At 44.4% G+C, this 20,076-nt stretch overlaps 1 protein-coding gene across 1 annotated transcript in view; it reads right to left on the bottom strand.

The window, feature by feature from the left end:
* Positions 1 to 20,076, bottom strand: part of SCAMP5 (secretory carrier membrane protein 5) — a 55,229-nt gene that overhangs the window by 19,231 nt on the left and 15,922 nt on the right. Inside the window, exons 2-3 of the mRNA XM_061394164.1 lie at positions 2,065 to 2,128; positions 1,812 to 2,006 (exon numbers count right to left, since the gene is read on the bottom strand). Coding sequence (XP_061250148.1) covers positions 1,812 to 2,006; positions 2,065 to 2,128 — 259 coding nt within the window. The remainder of the gene's footprint in view (positions 1 to 1,811; positions 2,007 to 2,064; positions 2,129 to 20,076) is intronic.

Here is a 20,076-nt window from a genome sequence, read left to right on the forward strand (position 1 = left end):
ATGGATGGGGCTTCCAGAAGGGACTCAGCACAGAACAGAGCACAGAGAACAAGTCAATCACATTCTTGCTTAAGATGTGGACACAGAGCAAAGGAGCTTGGAACCTTCCATTCTTGTGACTTCAGCTTCCTGTAGCCCTCCCAAGCCCAGGGGTGGGAGTGGAGCAACAGACACCCTCCCCACAATCAGGCTAACCCCACAGTTTCATGAGCCCTGCTGTACCTCACTTCCTCCAGCAAACCTCAGAAACTCCAGGCTGTCAGCAAGAACAGAAGTGCAGCCTGCAGAGGAACAGCTCAGGGGATGGGGGCAGGGACAGGAAGAGGAAGGCAGAGGGAGAAGGGAGAAAAGGAAGAGGGAGAAAAACTGAGAGGGAAGCTCTAAACTAGAACACGCAGCTTCCTCAAGGGAGGTCAGTACTTAGTCCTATTATTTCATCCCAAGAGAAACGTGCTGGCAAAGAGATGCCCAGAGAGGGGAATCAATTTGTTCAAAGGTGGCCAGCCAGCCAGAGAAAAAGTTAAAAAAGGAACAGAGCCCAGGGCCCCTATCCAGAGCTCCTCTCCCAGGATCGTGCTAACTCTCCATGGCTTTGCTAGACCTAAGAAGACCCTCTTTCTGTGGCCCAGTGACCAGTTAGTCCTCTCTCAGCAACTCAGGCTCACCAAACCCAGATCAAATCTCAACTAGCAAGATCTGTGCAGCCCCAAACAAAATCTCCCTGCAAGAACCATTCCCCTCTTTCAGAGTCCTGCCCCTTGAAGACAGAACAGGTGGGGCATAGGCTACAAAATTTTCCAGACTTCCCCACCCCATGGGGATCAGTCACAAGGCTGGGCTCACAGGCCAGGCTTCCCAACAGCTATGCTTGGTTCCCCGCTCTGAGCCTTAGTCCAGGCCATTTCTGGAAGTGCCCTCCGTTACCTCTCTTCTCATCCAAATCTCACCTCTTCCAAGAGCAGGCTCTTGTTCACTGGCTCTTGTCTCCCTTTCTCCTTGTGCTCCTGGTGTCCACAGGAAAGTCTGCCTGGCCCTCCCTAAACCCCTCATCCTGGACTTGGGGCATTACGGGTTTGAATTGCCTGAAATGGCAAATTCTCTGTCCAAGACTCTACTTGCTTCCCCTAACCTCTAGATTGGGGGCCTCCAGAGGCAGGGACCGAGATGGGTTTCCAAGTATCTCCCCCCATCCTCGTGACCGAATCCTGTCAGCGTTACAATGAGCTCCATCTGGGCCCTCCACATACCACCCTGAAGCCCCGTTGGACCCCAGGCTCAAACCAGTGCACCCATCCCGAAAACCGGAGGTGGCTCAGACCAGTGGTCCAAAGGCCCGCTGCCTCGGTTAGGTGGGGGCTGGGGAACACAACTGCTCCTCCTGCAGGCGCCTCTTGTCAAGAAGGACCCCTAAAGAGGCCACAGTCACCCCGCCTCCAGGCGCCCCCCTCCCCGGCCGCGTGCGCCAGGAGGAGGGCCCCAGGAGGAGGACTGTTTGCTGGGAACGCCAGGTGGGCCTTGGGTTCCAGGTTCCAGAATCCAGGGGTCTGACGTCATCCAAGACCCGGGTTCCCTTTGCGGGAGCCGGGAATGGGGATGGTGAGGGCTGGTGGAGGCTTGGGGCACCTAAAGCATTCTTCCCCCGCCCTAACAGGGAAGGTCACCTCGACTCTCCACCTCTCCAGCTCGACCTACCCCCTGCATCCAAAGGTGAAGCGTAGCAGGTACAAAGCTGGAGATCGGGTGACCCTCTCTCCACCTGCGCCCAACCTCCCTGCAAGGCCCTTCTCTGGGCCCTTGGACCCGGGACTCACCCGCCGCTGTCGTTCGGCTGCAGAAAGGCCACCGCGCTGCGCTGCACCCAGCGATGCGGCTCGGAGCCGGCTGCGAGCCGCTCCGGGGCTGGAGGCGGGGTGCGCGCGCGCTCGCGCACGCGCGCGCCTCGGGCCACTTCCTCGCGCGCCCGCGCCACCTCGGCCTGCAGCAGCTGTTCTCGCGAGATTCCCGAGCTTTCACTGGGCCGCGGCTTCTGCACTCGCGAGAAGAAAGGCCTGGCCGCCCCTTCACCTTGCGGGAGCTGTCCGAGGTGCTAAGTTCCGGACTCTGGGCCGGATCAGGTTGTGGGCAGGCACTACGCGGACAGGAGCAAGTCGAGAACGTCGAGGAAGAGATCCAGAAATGGGAGTCTGGTACCAACAATCAGAGCCTCGGCTTCCAAATCTGTAAACTGGGAGAATAACCTCCCATGCCAGTTCCAGGAGCCTCTGGGTGTACCAGAAAGGAAGAGGGAGAGGGAGCTTCATAAGCAGGAGACTGATGAAAGTCCTTCGGATCTACAGGGCCAAAGTGACAGAGAGGGGATAGAGGATGGAAAATTAGAGATGAAATATAAAGAGTCAGAAATGAGACATAGACAAGGAAACACAAATCCAAAAAACCAGACATAGAAAGACAAGAGAGCAGAGCCATGAACATAAAGTCATAGTAACACGAAGAACAGAGTCATGGAGAGATTAAGATTTGGAGAGAAAAAAAGACAAGGAAAGATGAAGAAGAGAGCATGATGAAGTGAGAAAGAAATAAGAAACAGACAAGCTACATAGAAGAATAGAAAGGGAGAGGCTTATAAAGAAAAAACAGAAAAAGAAAGAGTGAAAAAGAGAAAGGGAGAGAGAGAAAATAAGAAAGAGACTATGGGTTTCCCTGGTGGTCCAGTGGTTAAGACTCTGTTCTCCCAATGCAGGGGGCCCGGGCTTGATCCCTGGTTAGGTAACTAGATCCCCCATGCTGAGACTAAGACCTGGTACAGCCAAATAAATAAATATTTAAAATACATATTTAAAAAAAAAGAGGCTGATATGCAGAGATGAACACTGAAAGTGAGTAGAGACTAGGGTAAATGTTTTAAAGCCCAGAATCAATGAGAGTTGCCAGAGACCCACTTGGAGAGATGAGGCTGGGAGTAAAAGACAGACAGGCTTTCATTGTGAGTGATGTTTTCATATGTAAACCTCTTGTGGGATATCTACAATCAGGACCACCCTCTATCCCACCAGCCAATAAATAGCTCCTGCCCTTCATGGTGCCCTCCACCCACACCATCCTGGGCCTAGAAGGGGGCCTCAGTGGGTGGGAGACACTGTGGGGATTCTTTGCCCAGAATAAGGGCCCATTGTATGGTCTCAGCCTGCTGGGAGTGGAGCCTCACTCCCACAGCTGGGTTAGAAAAGGAGTGGGAGTGAAGAAAGGCAGACAGGAGTTAGTGCAGGAGAGGCAAGAAAAGGGAGGGAGCTTCAGAGGCTATGGAGTCTTGAGCAGGAAGCATGATCTATGCAGGACAGAGGAGTCATGGGCTACAGAGCAAGACAAGAAGATTCTGCTTTTGATCCTGTCCCTGGTTCACTCTCATAATCACTGCCCTCTATCTTGCCATAAGACAAGCTTTAACTGATTTACAGAGTTATGAGAGGACCCAATGAAATGATGAATGTGACCCTGAGGAGGTTATCAAGCGTGGCTCCTACAGAGGAGATGTTGGGAGTCCATGTGGGCCTTAGGAAATATATATGGGTTCACATGAACCTCCAGGAGAGGGGTCTGAGGTTGAGCTGAAATCTACAGTGGAGATGTTTGGGATCCATGTGGAATTTACAGGAGATATCTCATGATGCATGTGGATCCTGCTGCTGCTGCTGCTGCTAAGTCGCTTCAGTCGTGTCCAACTCTGTGCGACCCCACAGACAGCAGCCCACCAGGCTCCCCCGTCCCTGGGATTCTCCAGGCAAGAACACTGGAGTGGGTTGCCATTTCCTTCTCCAATGCATGAAAGTGAAAAGTGAAAGTGAACTCGCTCAGTCGTGTCCGACTCTTCAAGACCCCATGGACTGCAGCCCACCAGGCTCCTTCATCCATAGGATTTTCCAGGCAAGAGTACTGGAGTGGGGTGCCATCACCTTCTCCACATGTGGATCCTACAGGAGAATTATTTGGGTTCCTATCTGATAGCCATAAATGACCTTTCCCCAATCAAGAGAATTAGAAGGATCTCTTATTTGGCTAAAAACTGAGGCAGGAAAAGTCCCCAGGTCCAAAATCAGAAGCCCATCTTTGTCCCAGTAGATTGTACCTTCAGAATCTGGATAAATAGAAGGAAACAGTGTTTCATGAATTACAATCATTTAAACAAACTTAGGAAGCATCACTACGAACAAAGCTAGTGGAGGTGATGGAATTCCAGTTGAGCTATTTCAAATCCTGAAAGATGATGCTGTGAAAGTGCTGCACTCAATATGCCAGAAAATATGGAAAACTCAGCAGTGGCCACAGGACTGGAAAAGGTCAGTTTTAATTCTAATCCCAAAGAAAAGCAATGCCAAAGAATGCTCAAACTACTGCACAATTGCACTCATCTCACATGCTAGTAAAGTAATGCTCAAAATTCTCCAAGCTAGGCTTCAACAGCACATGAACAGTGAACTTCCAGATGTTCAAGCTAGATTTAGAAAAGGCAGAGGAACCAGAGATCAAATTGCCAACATCTGTTGGATCATCAAAAGAGCAAGAGAGTTTCAGAAAAACATCTATTTCTGCTTTATTGACTATGTTAAAGCATTTGACTGTGTGGATCACAACAAACTGGAAAATTCTGAAAGAGATGGGAATAGCAGATCAACTGACCTGCCTCTTGAGAAATCTGTATGCAGGTCAGGAAGCAACACTTAGAACTGGACATGGAACAACAGACTGGTTCCAAATAGGAAAAGGAGTACATCAAGGCTGTATATTGTCACCCTGCTTATTTCACTTATATGCAGAGTACATCATGAGAAACGCTGGGCTGAATGACACACAAGCTGGAATCAAGATTGGCGGGAGAAATATCAATAACCTTAGATATGCAGATGACACCACCCTTATGCCAGAAAGCAAAGAAGAACTAGAGAGCCTCTTGATGAAAGTGAAAGAGGAGAGTGAGAAAGTTGGCTTAAAACTCAACATTCAGAAAACTAAGATCATGGCATCTGGTCCCATCACATCATGGCAAATAGATGGGGAAACAGTGACAGACTTAATTTTGGGGGGCTCCAAAATCACTGCAGATGGTGACTGCAGCCATGCAATTAAAGGACATTTGCTTCTTAGAAGAAAAGTTATGACCCACCTAGATAACATATTGAATAGCAGAGACGTTACTTTGCCAAAAAAGGTCAGTCTAGTCAAAGCTATGGTTTTTCCAGTAGTCATGTATGGATGTGAGTTGGATTATAAAGAAAGCTTAGCACCAAAGAATTGATGCTTTTGAACTGTGGTGTTGCAGAAGACTCTTGAGAGTCCCTTGGACTGCAAGGAGATCCAACCAGTCAATCCTAAAGGAAATCAGTCCTGAATATTCATCAGAAAGACTGATGTTGAAGCTGAAACTCCAATACTTTGGCCACCTGATGTGAAGAAATGACTCATTGGAAAAGACCCTGATGCTGGGAAAGATTGAGGGCAGGAGGAGAAGGGGACAACAGAGGATGAGATGGTTGGATGGCATCACGGACTCAATGGACATGAGTTTGAGTGAACTCCGGGAGTTGGTGATGGACAGGGAGGCCTGGCATGCCGCAGTCCATGGGGTCGCAAAGAGTCGGACATGACTGAGCGACTGAACTGAACTGAACAAACTTTTACTTGACAAGCGTTTGCTGATCAGCTGTGAGAAACAGCATAGTGCAGTGGTTAGGAACATGGACCTAGAAGGCAGACTGCCTCCCCCTTCCCAATTGTGTACGTTTGTGCAAGGCAGTCGCCCTTACTGAATCTTAGTTTTCCAAAAACGTAAAATAAGGATGATAATAATGGTACCTATGTCTTAGAGTTCCTGTGAGAATGAAATGAATTATTAATAACATGTGTAGACATATGTAACAATTGAGACAATGCCTGGTACACAGTAAGTGTCTAATGAGTGCCAAGCTCTGGGGACACCTCTTTCTCATGGTGAGGGCAGGAGTTAAAAAAAGAGCCAGAGCCAAACCACGCAGTAACAGTTAAAGCTTCTTCTCAGATGTGGTAAATGTCACATCAGCTCACATGCCACTCACCAAAGCACGTCCTATGGCTAAAGCATGGGCAACAGGGAGACTTGCTCCCTCTAGAGCAGGGGTCCTCAATCCCCAGGCCACACAACAGGAGGTGAGCTTTGGGTGAGCCAGCAAAGCTTCATCTGCATTTACAGTCACTCCCCATCACTCGAATTACCACCTGAGCTCAGGAAAATAAGCTCATGGCTCCCATAGATTCTTCATAATGGTGAGCTGTATAATTACTTCACAATGTAACAAAGATAGAAATAAAGCGCACACTAATTGTAATGTGCTTGAATCATCCCCAAACCATCCCCCATCCCAGTCCATGGAAAAATTGTCTCCAACAAAACCAGTCTCTGGTGCCAAAAAGGTTGGGGACCACTGTTTAGAGGATGCAAGACATGACAAACAGTAGGGATGTTTAATCCAACAGCAGAGAGGCAGCAAGTGACTGGGAATAGTAATCCAGTCACCTATGGGACCAGCTCCAGGCTGCTCATCATTCCCGCTCAGCTATGGCTTACTGAGGCATGTCCACCCAATAATCTCTGGGAGAAAATCTGTTTACAGGACAATAAACAACCGGGAAGAAAAGAGGACTAGTATTTACTGAGCTCTAAATATACCTGAGTGAGATGCTAAACCTCATGACTACCCTATGAAGGAAATGCTTTTATCCTCATTTTGTAGATAAGGAAAATAAGCTTCAGAGAGGTAAGATGATCTGCCCAAGAAAATAGAATCTAAGAAGTGGAAGAACCAGTATCTTTAGGTTGGATTTCCCCAGAAACAGACACTGGTCTACTTGAGAGATGATCTCATAAAGCACTAGTAGAGGAGTGGACAAAGTAGAAACAAAGAAATGAAAGGAACTCAATTCAGGGTGCTATAATGAACAGTGGGCAATGGGGGTCCCGATTCTACTGGGGACCTCCAAGACACAGTGAAGAATACCATTGTATTGTATTGTTGTACTATCAAAGAATGAGGAAACTAGGGCTGAGGGCTGCTCCTGAATTCTCAGACTTTTCTGCGTCCTGTGTGCCTTCTGAGCAGAGAAAACCCTTAAGCAGAAAACCCCAGGGGTTCACATTCTGTAAGAATAAAAGAATTTACAAGGACTTCCCTGGTGATCCAGTGGGTGAGACTCCATGCTTCTATTGCAAGAGGATGTGTTCGATCCCTGGTTGGGGAACTAAGATCTCACATGCCATGCAGTGTTGCTAAAAATTTATATTTACATTTAAACTATATACATATTTAAACTATATTTACAATTAAATATATACATAGTAAGGATATTAGAATAAGGATATAGGAAGCCGTCAGGAACAGCTAAAGGAGCACTAGTAGCCGTGTCAGCTGTACCCAAGATCTGAATCCAAGCCTGACTGGCTCTTAAGGCCACATCAGGCTGCCTCCAAGGTCACCCATTAGTCCTGTGGAAGTTTGCAAAATGGAGTCTCCTTTTTTAAGAAAGAGACTTCTTCCCCCTCCATCCCACTCATGCTCCTGGTCTTACAGAATGCCAAGTCCCTGACACTTAATGTAAGTATATATGCCTGATGGCACAGCGCTGAGTATACAGTGACACATATTCTTGCTGCAGAGCCAGGGCAATGTCAGAGCAGTCCGTCCAATCCAGTCTCTACCTAGGTGGGCAGCTTGAAGCTCAGAGAATTCACCCTAGATCTCCCCTACAGTGCCTCTCGCCTCAGCATCTCCTTCCCATCTTCTCACTCCCCACGTTTGTCTTCTTTCCCCAGCCAGACTGGAACCTCCCCAACCCAACCTACAGAATGGGAAAAAATACTTTTGAACCATATATCTGATAAGAGACTTGCATCTAGAATATATTAAGAATTCTTACAACTCAATAATAAAAAAGACAAACAATCCGCTATAAAATAGAAAAAGAATTGGAATAGAAATTTCTCCAGAGAAGATATACAGATGGCCAATAAGCACTTGAAAACATGCTCAGTATCATTTGTCATCAGGGAAATGCAAGTCAAAATCATCATGAGATACCATTTCACACCCACTAGAATGGCTATAATAAAAAAGGCAAATAATAACAAGTACAACAGGGATGGGGAGAAATTGGAACCTTTATACATGGCTGGAAGGAATGTAAATGGTGCAGCCGCTTTGCAACACAGTTTGGCAGTTCCTCAAGGAGTTAAACTGAGAGTTACCATCTAATCTATCAGTTCTACTCCTATGTATACACCCAAGAAAAATAAAAACATATATTCACAAGAGACTTGCAAATTCATTGCAACTCTATCTGTAGTAATTAAAACCCAGAGACAGGCATCAACAAGAAAATGTATAAATAAATGATTGTATATTCAAACAATGGAATCAGAAGTACAAATGAATGAGCAATTGATAACTACAACATGAGTGAATCTCAAAAACATTATGTTGAGCAAAATAAGGTAGATCAAAAAAATACATACTAAGGGGGGCATTCCCTGGTGGCCCAGTGGTTAGGACTCAGCGCTTCCACTGCAGTTATCCCAGGTTCAAGACAGAAACTAAGATCCTGCATACTGGGCAAGCAGCCAAAAGCAAAAACAAAAATATTATGTGATTCCACTGATAGGAAGTTCAAAAACAGGAAAATTAATGTGACAGGAGAAAAGTGGTTCCTGGTTGGGGATGGGGGTAGACTGACAGGAAAGGGATGTAAAAGAAATTTCTGGGTGGTGGAAATATTCTAGATTTTGTTTGGGGTGATAGTTATAAGGTATATAAAAGCACCTAAACTTACCAAACTGAAAACTTACTGATTATAACTCAGTAAAGAGTCAGACACGACTGAGCGACTGAACTGAACTGAACTGAAAGGCCTGTTAGTGTTAAAAAAAAAAAAAATAGGGATCCCTGAGGCAGCCTGAATCTGGCGAACAAAGATGATTCCACACCTCCAACCTCTTGCCTACATGTGAAACCCAGGTCAAGGACCACCCCTCATGGCTTCTCTTCTACAGGCAGTGCCTCCAATAGACCACTTGGGGGCGGTCACGGCTGCACTTGCGCTTGGCATCCACTAACACTTCTAGGGCTAATGCTCCATCAGCTAGGTTGCTTTGCTGGCAGCTAAAAGTGCTGGGTGTTGGGCAGCCTGCTGGCCTATACACAGCTCATTTTCATCACCACCACCCCTTGCAGCCTTGCCAGCAGCTCTGAATATGCAACATCCACTGCTCACACTCATCGAATTAGAACAGGAGTGCCCCTCCCAGCGTGCTTCAGCCAACTGTCCAGAGAGAAAGTACTCTTCACAAACCCCAGCCTGGGCCTGGCCTGGTAAGCGCCGGCTGTGGTCACTGGCTGAGTCCCTAGATCCCAAATCCACAGGTCACGTTCCAGTCTTCATCTGCCTGAAAAGTTAGATATTAATATATTGCAAAGCCAGTCTGGCTTTTACCTCCATGGTCTCCCTTCCCCCTCCTCAGCCTGATACCTTATTCCCCGGCAACCTTGCCCCCTGCAAAGTCTTCTGCTACCTCTTCAGTAACCTAGGCTCCCAGAGCTCTGTCTCTGGCCTGAATTCTCTTCTGCATTCCAGTCCTATCCCAAGCTGGAACCCCAGATATTTTCCACCCTATTTGTGCCTCCTCCTGTGATCCTGCCTCCAAAATTGGCTCTATCATCAGTGATAAGACACACTGACATTGTACACCTTCTGATATGCTTCACTGACTGCGATATTCTTACCTCCAAAATGCATAGCCTCAATTTAATCACAAGGAAAACATCAGACAAACCCAATTTGAAGAATATTCTACACAATAATTGGTGGGTACTCTTTAAAAAATGATTATGTCAGACCTCAGTTACCCAAGCCAGACCCTGAAAATTAAGTCCCATCAATTCTGCTTTCCCATACCCACTACCCTCTTCCGTCACCTCTGCGATAGTCTCCTCAAAGACATTGCATTCTTTACTGCTTCCCCACCTGACACTCTCTCAAACCATTCTCCTCCAAGCAGTCGCAGGGATCTCAGCCTCACCACTCTCCTGCTGAGAACCCTCCTGAGGCTCTCTCTATTGTGGCTGTCACCCAGCACTGCCTGCAGCTCTAAGAATTCAGATTCCCTTTACCTCTTTGCCTTTGCACATGCTGTTCCATCCTCTCTCCCCCTCATCTGACTCCCACCCCACCGCTTTGCCCGGAAATTCTACTCTTAAGAACTGGGGTCCAGAGGACCCTTGCTAGTAGAAGCTGCCCTGACTCCACCCTCTGAGTACCACGAGGCCAGGTGGAGCCCCCCAGAGCCTGCTGGTTTCTCTCTGGCAGACACACCATGCCCTGTGTCCCGAGACTTCCTGCCTTCTGTCCTACATTGTTTCTGTCAACAGCTGGGTTTAGCTCGTGTGGTCCGTCTGACTGGCTGATTCCTACTCGTCCTTTGAGTGCCCACATGAGTCTCACGCCTCAGGGTGGCTGCCGAGACTAGATACCTCGTCTTGCTGCTTCTCTCTCTGCCACTCAGTGCTGTGTTGTTACCTAGATGTCTTGACTCCTCATGAGCCTGTGAGTTCTGGGGCTGTGGGGAAGGAGCAGAGCCCCATATGAATTGCTCACCATCACCTCAGTGCCAGGCTCAGGGAGATGAGACCTTAGTTCAGAGGTACATTTGCTAAATGTTTAACAACTGGCTCTTTATGAGAAATATATTCATGAATATACACATATATTTATTGTTTTACTGATATGTATATGACATAAACAACACATAATAAAACATACAGTACTCATTGTAAAATTCATATAGCCAATTGATTCCCACAGAATGCTTTCATTGGTTTTTAACTCTTGTATCTACAGCCAACCTACAGCTGCAATTGATGAGTGAGTGCAGATAAACAACAAAACAATAAATCAAGCTCTGCAATTGTAGAATTTCAAATTCCTGTGATGTAAATATTTCCATCATGGCTGATTTTGAGTTATCAACATTATGTCACTGGAGACAGTTGAGCAAAGATGTACCATAGCACACCATTGTATAGTATTTCCACCACACAGAGATAAGAAACATAAGTAATTTTAAGAACATGAGCAGTAAAATGTCATAAAGGTATTAAAAAGTGATTAGTTTTAAATATTTACTATCTTTGTTTTAATATAGTTGACTTCATTATAGGCAATATAATTAAATTTTTAATAATGGCTGTGTTTAACAACCAGATCATAAAACTGAAAATTTAACATTTGGCTCTCATGAGCCAGTACAAGCTGCTTCCAGCACATCACTGGCCCCTAATTTCTCCTCCAGGCCCAATCTTGCGGCCAGTGTAGAAGACCTTCTAGTTCGTTGGATGACCCACCTACCCTGGCCTTGCCTCTATAGCTGACCTCCTCACTCCAGTGACCTTTGTCTCTCCTTCAGCCACCACCCTGTTCCCATGGCCTCACCATGGGACTTTTCATCCATCACCAAGAACAGTTTTGCTCAAGAATCCCATTCTCCCCTCTTGCCTCTTGGACTACAGCCTTCTCTTCTTCCAGTCCTCTCAGCACTGCCAAACAGGTCCTTCAATCTTGAAGGACATTATTCCCAGAGCTCTGTTTACCAGCCTCTTCATAATGCCTGAAATATCCCTCCTCTCTGCTCATAATTCTGCTGAAGCTATACTCAAGCCATTTACACTGGGCATATAATTATTGTGCAATAAAGCAATTCACATATACTATCATTATTTCAGTAGAAGCCCTCTTATCTGATGCAACTGAAACCAGGACTTTCTCAGTTGAACAACAAAGAAAGTCAGTTTAAAAGAAGTATCATAAAAAATGGTTTGTATTTATGCATGTTTTAACTTAAAACATATAAATGTGTTTTAAGTTAAAACTTAAACTTGCCAATCTTTTGATATAATGCAAGCTAAGTTGCTTCAGTCGTGTCTGACCCTATGGACTGTAGCCCGCCAGGTTCCTCTGTCCATGGGATTCTCCAGGCAAGAATACTGGAATGGGTTGCTGTGCCCTTCTCCAGGAGATCTTCCTGACCCAGGGATCGAACCTGTGTCTCTTATGTCTCCTTCACTGGCAGGCAGGTTCTTTACCACTAGCGCCACTTGGGAGGCCCCACTCAATCATTTTGTCAAGTTGTTCACTAAAAAAATCCTCTGATGTAATGCTGAGGCTTTTTCTTTGAGTATGGGTCTGCTGAATGGAATTCCACGTTTCTTGTAGAACATACCTATAACAAATTGTCTAGACTTCCACGTCTATAACACAGATAAGAGCTTTAGGATACTTGCAAAGTAATGTGAGTGAAGACTCAAGTTTTTATAGTTTCCCAAATCTTTCACAGTGGTTTCCCCGAGCCAAAATAGAAAGCTTTTTTAAAATTTTATTTTTCATTGTGGTTTAAAAAAAAAACACGTAAGATAAAATGCTTTTCATCAAGATTCATGTCAATCGTTTTATGGCCTGGGATGACTCACCTGGTGCCAATGTTATCTCAATGCATGTTTTGGGTGAGGGGCCTGGTGCTATTCTCTGAGTTTTGAGACATTTCCTTTCTCCAGTTAGCAGACTGCTAGTAGCTTTATAATATCCAGCTAAAGACTAGCAGGGGAGTACTCTTTCTTCCCCCTTCTGAGGTCTCTGTCAGAGGCTTTCTCTATCTCTTTTATACTTTAATAAAACTTTATTACACAAAAGCTCTGAGCGATCGAACCTCATCTCTGACCCCGGATTGAATTCTTCTCCTCCGGAGGCCAAGAATCCTGGCGTCTTTCATGGTTCAGCAACTGAAGGAGGAAACAGACAGAACAGGCTCCATCTTGAAAGCAGGACTCCATCTGGAGCCGGACTGTGGACTTTGAGCTATATGCTCAGTATCTATGGAAACAACATACCAACTGGAAAACCAGACCCCCAGATGGAAGAGCCCCAGGGCTCATACCTAGACTCTCCATCGCCCAAAAGAATACCCTAATTATCTGTGTAACTGAATAGAATCATAAATTCTATTATGCTTATTGGAGTATGACCACAGACCATTGATAATTGTCCACTGTTAACTACCTAGGCTTAAGGCATATGAATCACAGGTTAACTTCGATTGTATCTTTCTTTTCCTTTGTTCAGACTAGCTTCAGGGAATTCGGCGAGGTGAGTTTGGGCACATACACTTAGGGTATATAAGGTTTTCACAAAAACTGGTTGGGGTCCTTGGCTAAGAGGAGACTCTGCCTTGGGCCTGCCAATGTAATAAACTGCATTCCACTATCTGCATTGTCCTTCTGAGTGAGTTTGTTTCCTGGAACATGTGGCTACAACATAACAACCTTTCAGAGTGATTTGTTAGAGAAAATGAAGAGGGAGCCAGGTGAGCCTAGGAGAAACATCAGACCACGCTACAAGTCTGAGCCTGAGTGAAGGAAAGAGGGAAGAAGGAAATTTGGTGGAAGCATCCTAGACTTCAGTACAGTTTTAAGGAAAGTTCAGCAACACTATTGGGGAGTTTTCCAGCCAAAGCCACCCATTATCCTTCTATCTCCAAGGAATGGGCCTGCCTTATTATCCCATCTGTGCTCATTCATTAGCCAGGAACAGCCCATGGGAAATTTGGCCCTGGCACGAAAGCAGTGATGGGTTTCAGAATGCAGCAGCTGGGTCCCTTGGTCAATTGTGCTCCCTGTCATCAAAGATGTAAGAAGTCATTCTCATGGCCACCACAGGTCACAAGCACATGATTCTTGGTGTATCATGTGTACATTTAGCTTGGCTACATGTAACAGAAAACTCAAATAACAGTGAGTTCAACAAGACAGGTCTTTTCCTTACATAATGAGAAGTCTAGGAATAATTGAGTTGGCTCAGCAACTTGAAGATTCAGGGTAGACAAAGTGGGTATAGAGGGAACATATTTCAACATAATAAAAGCTATTTATGACAAAACCGTAACCAATGTAATACTCAGTGGTGAAAAGCTAGAAGCCTTCCTACTAAAATCCAGAATAAGACAAGGATACCTACTCTCATCACTTCTATTCAACATAGTATTGGGAGTCTAGTCATAGCTATCAGAGAAGAAAAAGAAATAAAGTGATTCCAAGTTGGAAGATAAGAGGTAAAATTGTCCTTATATGCAGATGACATGATGATATATATAGAAAACCCTAAAGACTCCACAGGAAAACTACTAGAACTGATAAACGAATGTAGCAAGGTAGCAGGATTCAAGCTCAACATATAGAAATCAGCTGCATTTCTTTATACTAATAATGAAATATCAGAAAAGGAATACAAAAAGACAATCCCTTTTAAAATCACATCCCACCCACCCCTCTCAGAAAAAAAAAAAAAATGCTTAGGAATAGACCTGACCAAGGAAGTAAAAAAAACTTTTTGGCTGAGAACTACAAAACATTAATAAAGGAAATTAATTGCTCTTGGATTGGAACAGTTAATATTGTTAAAAACGGCCATACTACTCAAAGCAATATACAGATTTAATGTGATCCCTATCAAATTACCCATGATATTCTTCACAGAAATAGGACAAAAAATACTGAAATTTATAGCCAACCATAAAAGACCCCAAATTGCCAAAGCAATCTTAAGGGTGAAAAAAATGAAGTAGGAGGCATAACCCTCCCAGACTTCAGACAATACTACAAAGCTAAAATAATCGAAATTGTATGGTACTGGCACAAAAACAGACATATGGATCAATGGAACAGAATAGAGAACCCAGAAATAAACCCACATCCCCATGGTCAATTAATCTTAGATAAAAGAGACAAGAACATACATTGGGGGAAAGACAGTCTCTTTAGCAAGTGGTGTTGGGAAAGTTGGACAGCTGCATGTAAATCAATGAAGTTAGAATACACCTTCATACCATACATAAAAATAAACTGAAAATGGCTTAAAGACTTAAATATAAGACATGACACCATAAAATTCCTAGAAGAGAACACAGACAAAGCATTCTCTGACATAAATCATACCAATGTTTTCTTAGAACAGTCCTCCAAGGCAATAGAAATAAAAGCAAAAATAAATAAATAAATGGGACCTAATCTAACTTAGCTTTTGTACAGCAAAGGAAACCATAAACAAAAAGGAAAAACAACCTATAGAATAGGAGAAAATATTTGCAACAAAGTGGCTGACAAGGGACTAATTTCCAAAACATGCAAAGAGCTCATAAGGCTCAACAACAATGAAAACAAATAACCCAATCAAAAAATGGGCAGAAGACTTACACAGACATTTCTTCAAAGATGTACAGATGGTCAATAGGCAAATGAAAAGATGCTCAACATCATTAATTATTAGAGAAATGCAAATAAAAACTACAATGAGATACCACTTCACACTGATCAGAATGACCATCATTAAGAAGTCTACAATGGCACTGAAACATGTATAATATCATATATGAAACGAATCACCAGTCAAGGTTCGATGCATGATACAGGATGCTTGGGGCTGGTGCACTGGGATGACCCAGAGGGATGGTACGGGGAGGGGGGTTCAGGATGGGGAACATGTGTACACCCGTGGCGGATTCATGTTGATGTATGGCAAAACCAATACAATATTGTAAAGTAATTAGCCTCCAATTAAAATAAATAAATTTATATTAAAAGCATTAAAAATTTAAAAAAAGAAGTCTACAAATAACAAATGCTAGAGAAGGTGTGGAGAAAAGAGAATCCTCCCACACTCTTGGTAGGAATGTAAGTTGGTGCAGCCATTATGGAAAACAGTATGGAGGTTCCTCAAAAAAGTAAAAATAGAGTTGCCATATGATCCAGCAATCCCACTCCTGGGGACATATCCAGAATAAACTGTAATTCAAAGAGATGCACGCTCTCCTGTGTTCATAGCAGCACTATTCACGATAGCCAAAACATGAAAACCACCTAAAATGTCCATTGACAGATGAATGGATAAAGAAGATGTGGTGCATATATATAATGGAGTACTGCTGCTGCTGCCAAGTCGCCTCAGTAGTGTCCGACTCTGTGCGACCCGAGAAACGGCAGCCCACCAGGCTCTCCCGTCCCTGGGATTCTCCAGGCAAGAACACTGGAGTGGGTTGCCATTTCCTTCTCCAATGCATGAAAGTGAAAAGTGAAAGTGAAGTTGCTCAGTCCTGTCTGACTTTTCGCAACCCCATGGACTGCAGCCTACCAGGCTCCTCCGTCCATGGGATTTTTTAGGCAAGAGTATTGGAGTGGGGTGCCACAATACTACTCAGCCATAAAAAGGAACAAAAGAATACTATTTGCAGCAACATGGATAGACCTAGAGATTATCATACTAAGTGAAGTAAGTCAGAAAGAGAAAGACAGACTTCCCTGGTGGCCCAGTGGTTAAAACTCCATGCTTTCACTGCAGGGGGAATGGGCTCCATCCCTGGTCAGGGAACAAAGATCCCACATACCGCAGGGCACAGCCAAATAGAGAAAAGGAAAAGAAAGACAAATGTCATGTGATATCACTTCTATGTGGAATCCAAAATATGACGCTAATGAACTTATCTGTGAAACGGAAACAGATTCAACGGACAAAGAAACAGACATGTGGTTGCCAAGGGGGTGAATGAGGGATGGATTAGGAATTCGAATGAGCAGCTGCAAACCAGTATATATAGAATGGATAAATAACAAGGTCCTACTGTACAGTACAGGGAACTATATTTAATAGCCTACAACAAGCCATTTGAAAAAGAATATGAAAAAGAATGTGTAGGGAGTTCCCCTGTTGCCTAGTGGCTAGGATTCTAGGCTTTCACTGCCATGGTCCAGGTTCAATCTTTGATCAGGTAACTGAGATTCGACAAACCTCGTGGCAAGGCCAGAAAAAAAAAAAAAAGAAAGTATATGTGTATAAGTAAGTGTTAGTTGTTCAGCCATGTCCGATTTTTTGCAACCCTGTGGATTATAGCCACCAGGATCCTCTGCCCATGGAATTCTCCAGGAAAGTATACTGGATTAGGTAGCCATTCCCATCTTCAGGGGATCTTCCCAACCCAGGGATCAAACCCAGGTTTTCTGCATTGCAGGTGGATTCTTTACCACCTGAGCCAACAGGGAAGCCCCATATATGTATAACTGAGTCACTTGATTGTACAGCAGAAATTAACACAATATTGTAAATCAACTATACTTCAATTTGGAAAAAAAAAATAAAAAGATTCAGGGTAGAAATCTCTGCAAATCTCTTGGCCATTTCCTCAGACTTTTGCAATGTCTCCCCAGCCTCAGCCATCATGGTTGCATTGCAGACATCTGAAAGGTAGAAGGGCACGGAGCAAAGGGCACGCCAGCCGAGTCTGCATGCCCATTTAATGAGCTTTCCAGAAAGCCCTACCCAACAATTTCCATTTATCTCTCTTTGTCCTAAACTGTCACATAATCACTCCTATGTGGCACAGAAGTGACCGTGTGACACATTTTAGTTTTTTAACTGCTCACCTTGTATCTTCCAGTAAAACCAAGGTTGTATTAGTAAGGAAGACTGGGAGAACGGATACTAAGGACGGTTCCAGCACTGTCTGCCACACTAGAGAGTGGCCTGCTACCAACTAGGCACCTTCAGGGGGCCATGCGCTTCATTCTGGGTGCTGAGGCAATGGGGTTTGGCTCATTCGCTGACTCATTGCCATGGAGGTGGTGATGAGCACATTTATTGGGCTATTTTTATTTCACTAGAATGCCAGCTCCACTGAGCCAGGACAGTTCTTGTGTTGTTCATTGCCATATACCCAGCACCCACTTCAGTGTCTGTCACATAGCAGAAACTCCAAACGTATTTGGAATTAATGAATGATCAATAATAGTGTTGCTTTCTTTCCTAGGTCTCTTCTCAATAAACTCCTATCAGCTGATATCCTCGAAAGTGGAACCTGCAAAAGCCCATTGGGGATGTGTATGCTAAGTCACTAAGTGTTAAGTGGCATCCGACTCTTTGCATCCCTATGGACTGTAGCCTGCCAGTAGCCAATCTCAGTCCATGGGGATTCTCCAGGCAAGAATACTCGAGTGGGTTGCCATGCCCTCCTCCACTACTGGGGATAATTCCTCCCAATAGTGCCCACTCCATTTAGTCCCAGCGGTTAACCTCTACTCTTTCAGGGGGAAAAGTTAACTAAGATGCCCCTCTATCCTTTTCTCATTCCTGCTTGTTCCCAGAGGAAGAGATGCTGCTATAGGCTGAATATTGGGGCCCCTTCAAACTGATATGTTGAATCCTAACCCATGATGTGATATAATTAGGAGGTGAGGTTTGGGGGAAGAAACCAGGGATTAGTGATCTTATGAAAGTGAAAGTGAAGTCGCTCAGTCGTGTCCGACTCTGCAACCCGTGGACCGTAGCCCTTGTAGATCTTATGAAAGAGACCCCCAAAGAGCTCCCTAGCCCCTTCCACCATTGTAAGGGTACAATAAACGTCTGCATCCCAGAAGAAGACCCCCCCACACACCCAACTGTGTGTGACCTTGGACCTCCAGCTTCCAGAAAAATGAGAAATAAATTTTTGTTGTTTATAAGCTGCTGAGTCTGTGGTATTTTGTTATACGAAACTAAGGGACTGTCTCCCCATCCTCTCCAGGCTAAGGCCAACTCCCCGTCCCCAACTTTACTCTGATTTCCACCCTTTTTATCGCCTCAGGGATTTTTTTTTTCCCACTGTACACAGCTTTCAGGATCTTTTCCCCAACCAAGAATCGAACTGGTGCCCCCTGCAGTAGAAGCTTGGAGTCGTAAACCACTGGACCACCAGGGAAGTCCCTCCTCAGAGATTTTAATCCATCAATAGTCCTCTTTCTTCAGTGCTTTCAACTCCTTTCTTGTATTGATCCTTCAAACATCTCCCTAAAGAAAAAGCAAAACTGTTATTCCTCTGTCTATAGTCCACTTAAACTATTGTTTAACTCATATCCCTGGGTGATTTCAGCCACTCCCAAGGCAGTAAATAATCTCCTGCATGTTGAAGATTCCTTGATCAAACAGTCAACATTGATTCCTTGATCAATCTTGAAGATTACAAGACAACCAAGGGCTCTTGGCTGTCAACCGAAGAAGCCAACTCTGGCTAATGTAAGCAGAAGAGGTATTCATTGGAAAGGTATCAGATAAGTCATAAGACAAACTCCTTTCTCCGACTCAAGACCCATCAACTATAACAGCGGTCATTACCCAGCCTCCCGTGGGCATTTTCAATGAGTGTGATTATTAGAGGATGTGACTGCCAGATCCTTGACAATTTGTGTCTGATTTATTCATCTGTCTCTTGTGAGCTAGTCTGTTATCAAGTCAGCCTTCCTTTCATGAATTGATCATTTTATGGCTGCTCATTATATAATAAGACATATATTATTACTTTCCTTGCTTGGTTTTTAATTTTAGAAACTGAAGCTAATTTGAATCAGTATTTTACTCTTTGATTTCAAAGATCTGGCTGCTTTATTCTTTTGTTATATAGGTAAATGACTATGAAAACAAAAATATTTTATGTGTATTTCTCCAAACAAATTAAACCTTTTGGACCAATAATAAACAGTCAATATCATACATGACTATCCCTAGAATACTTTTGGAGAAGGAAATGGCAACTCACTCCAGTATTCTTGCCTGGAGAATCCCATGGACAGAGGAGCCTGGCAGGCTATAGTTTATGGGGTCGCAAGAGTTGGACACTGCTAAGCACACAGCACACAGAATACTTTTGGTCATTCCTGAACTCAGACCCTGTTGCCCTGGCCTTGTTCAGACTCCGTGGGTGCATGGGTCACTGTGATGTTCAACTCTTTTGCATACATTAACTTTTGCCTGAATCCAAACCCCTTGCCTCCTCCCAACCCTCCTGTCTCTGTAGAACTGCTGCTGATGGGCTCCACAATCTCTAGTTCTGCAATACGGAAAACAATTTAGCTTCTCTGCTTCCTACCCTCTTGAATATTTTAGTCTCAGAACCACTTTATGTTCTTAAAAATTATTAATCTCATAGAACTTTGA

The sequence above is a fragment of the Bos javanicus genome, chromosome 21 (genome assembly GCF_032452875.1).
Source record: "Bos javanicus breed banteng chromosome 21, ARS-OSU_banteng_1.0, whole genome shotgun sequence".
In the NCBI taxonomy this organism is placed as follows: Eukaryota; Metazoa; Chordata; class Mammalia; order Artiodactyla; family Bovidae; genus Bos; species Bos javanicus.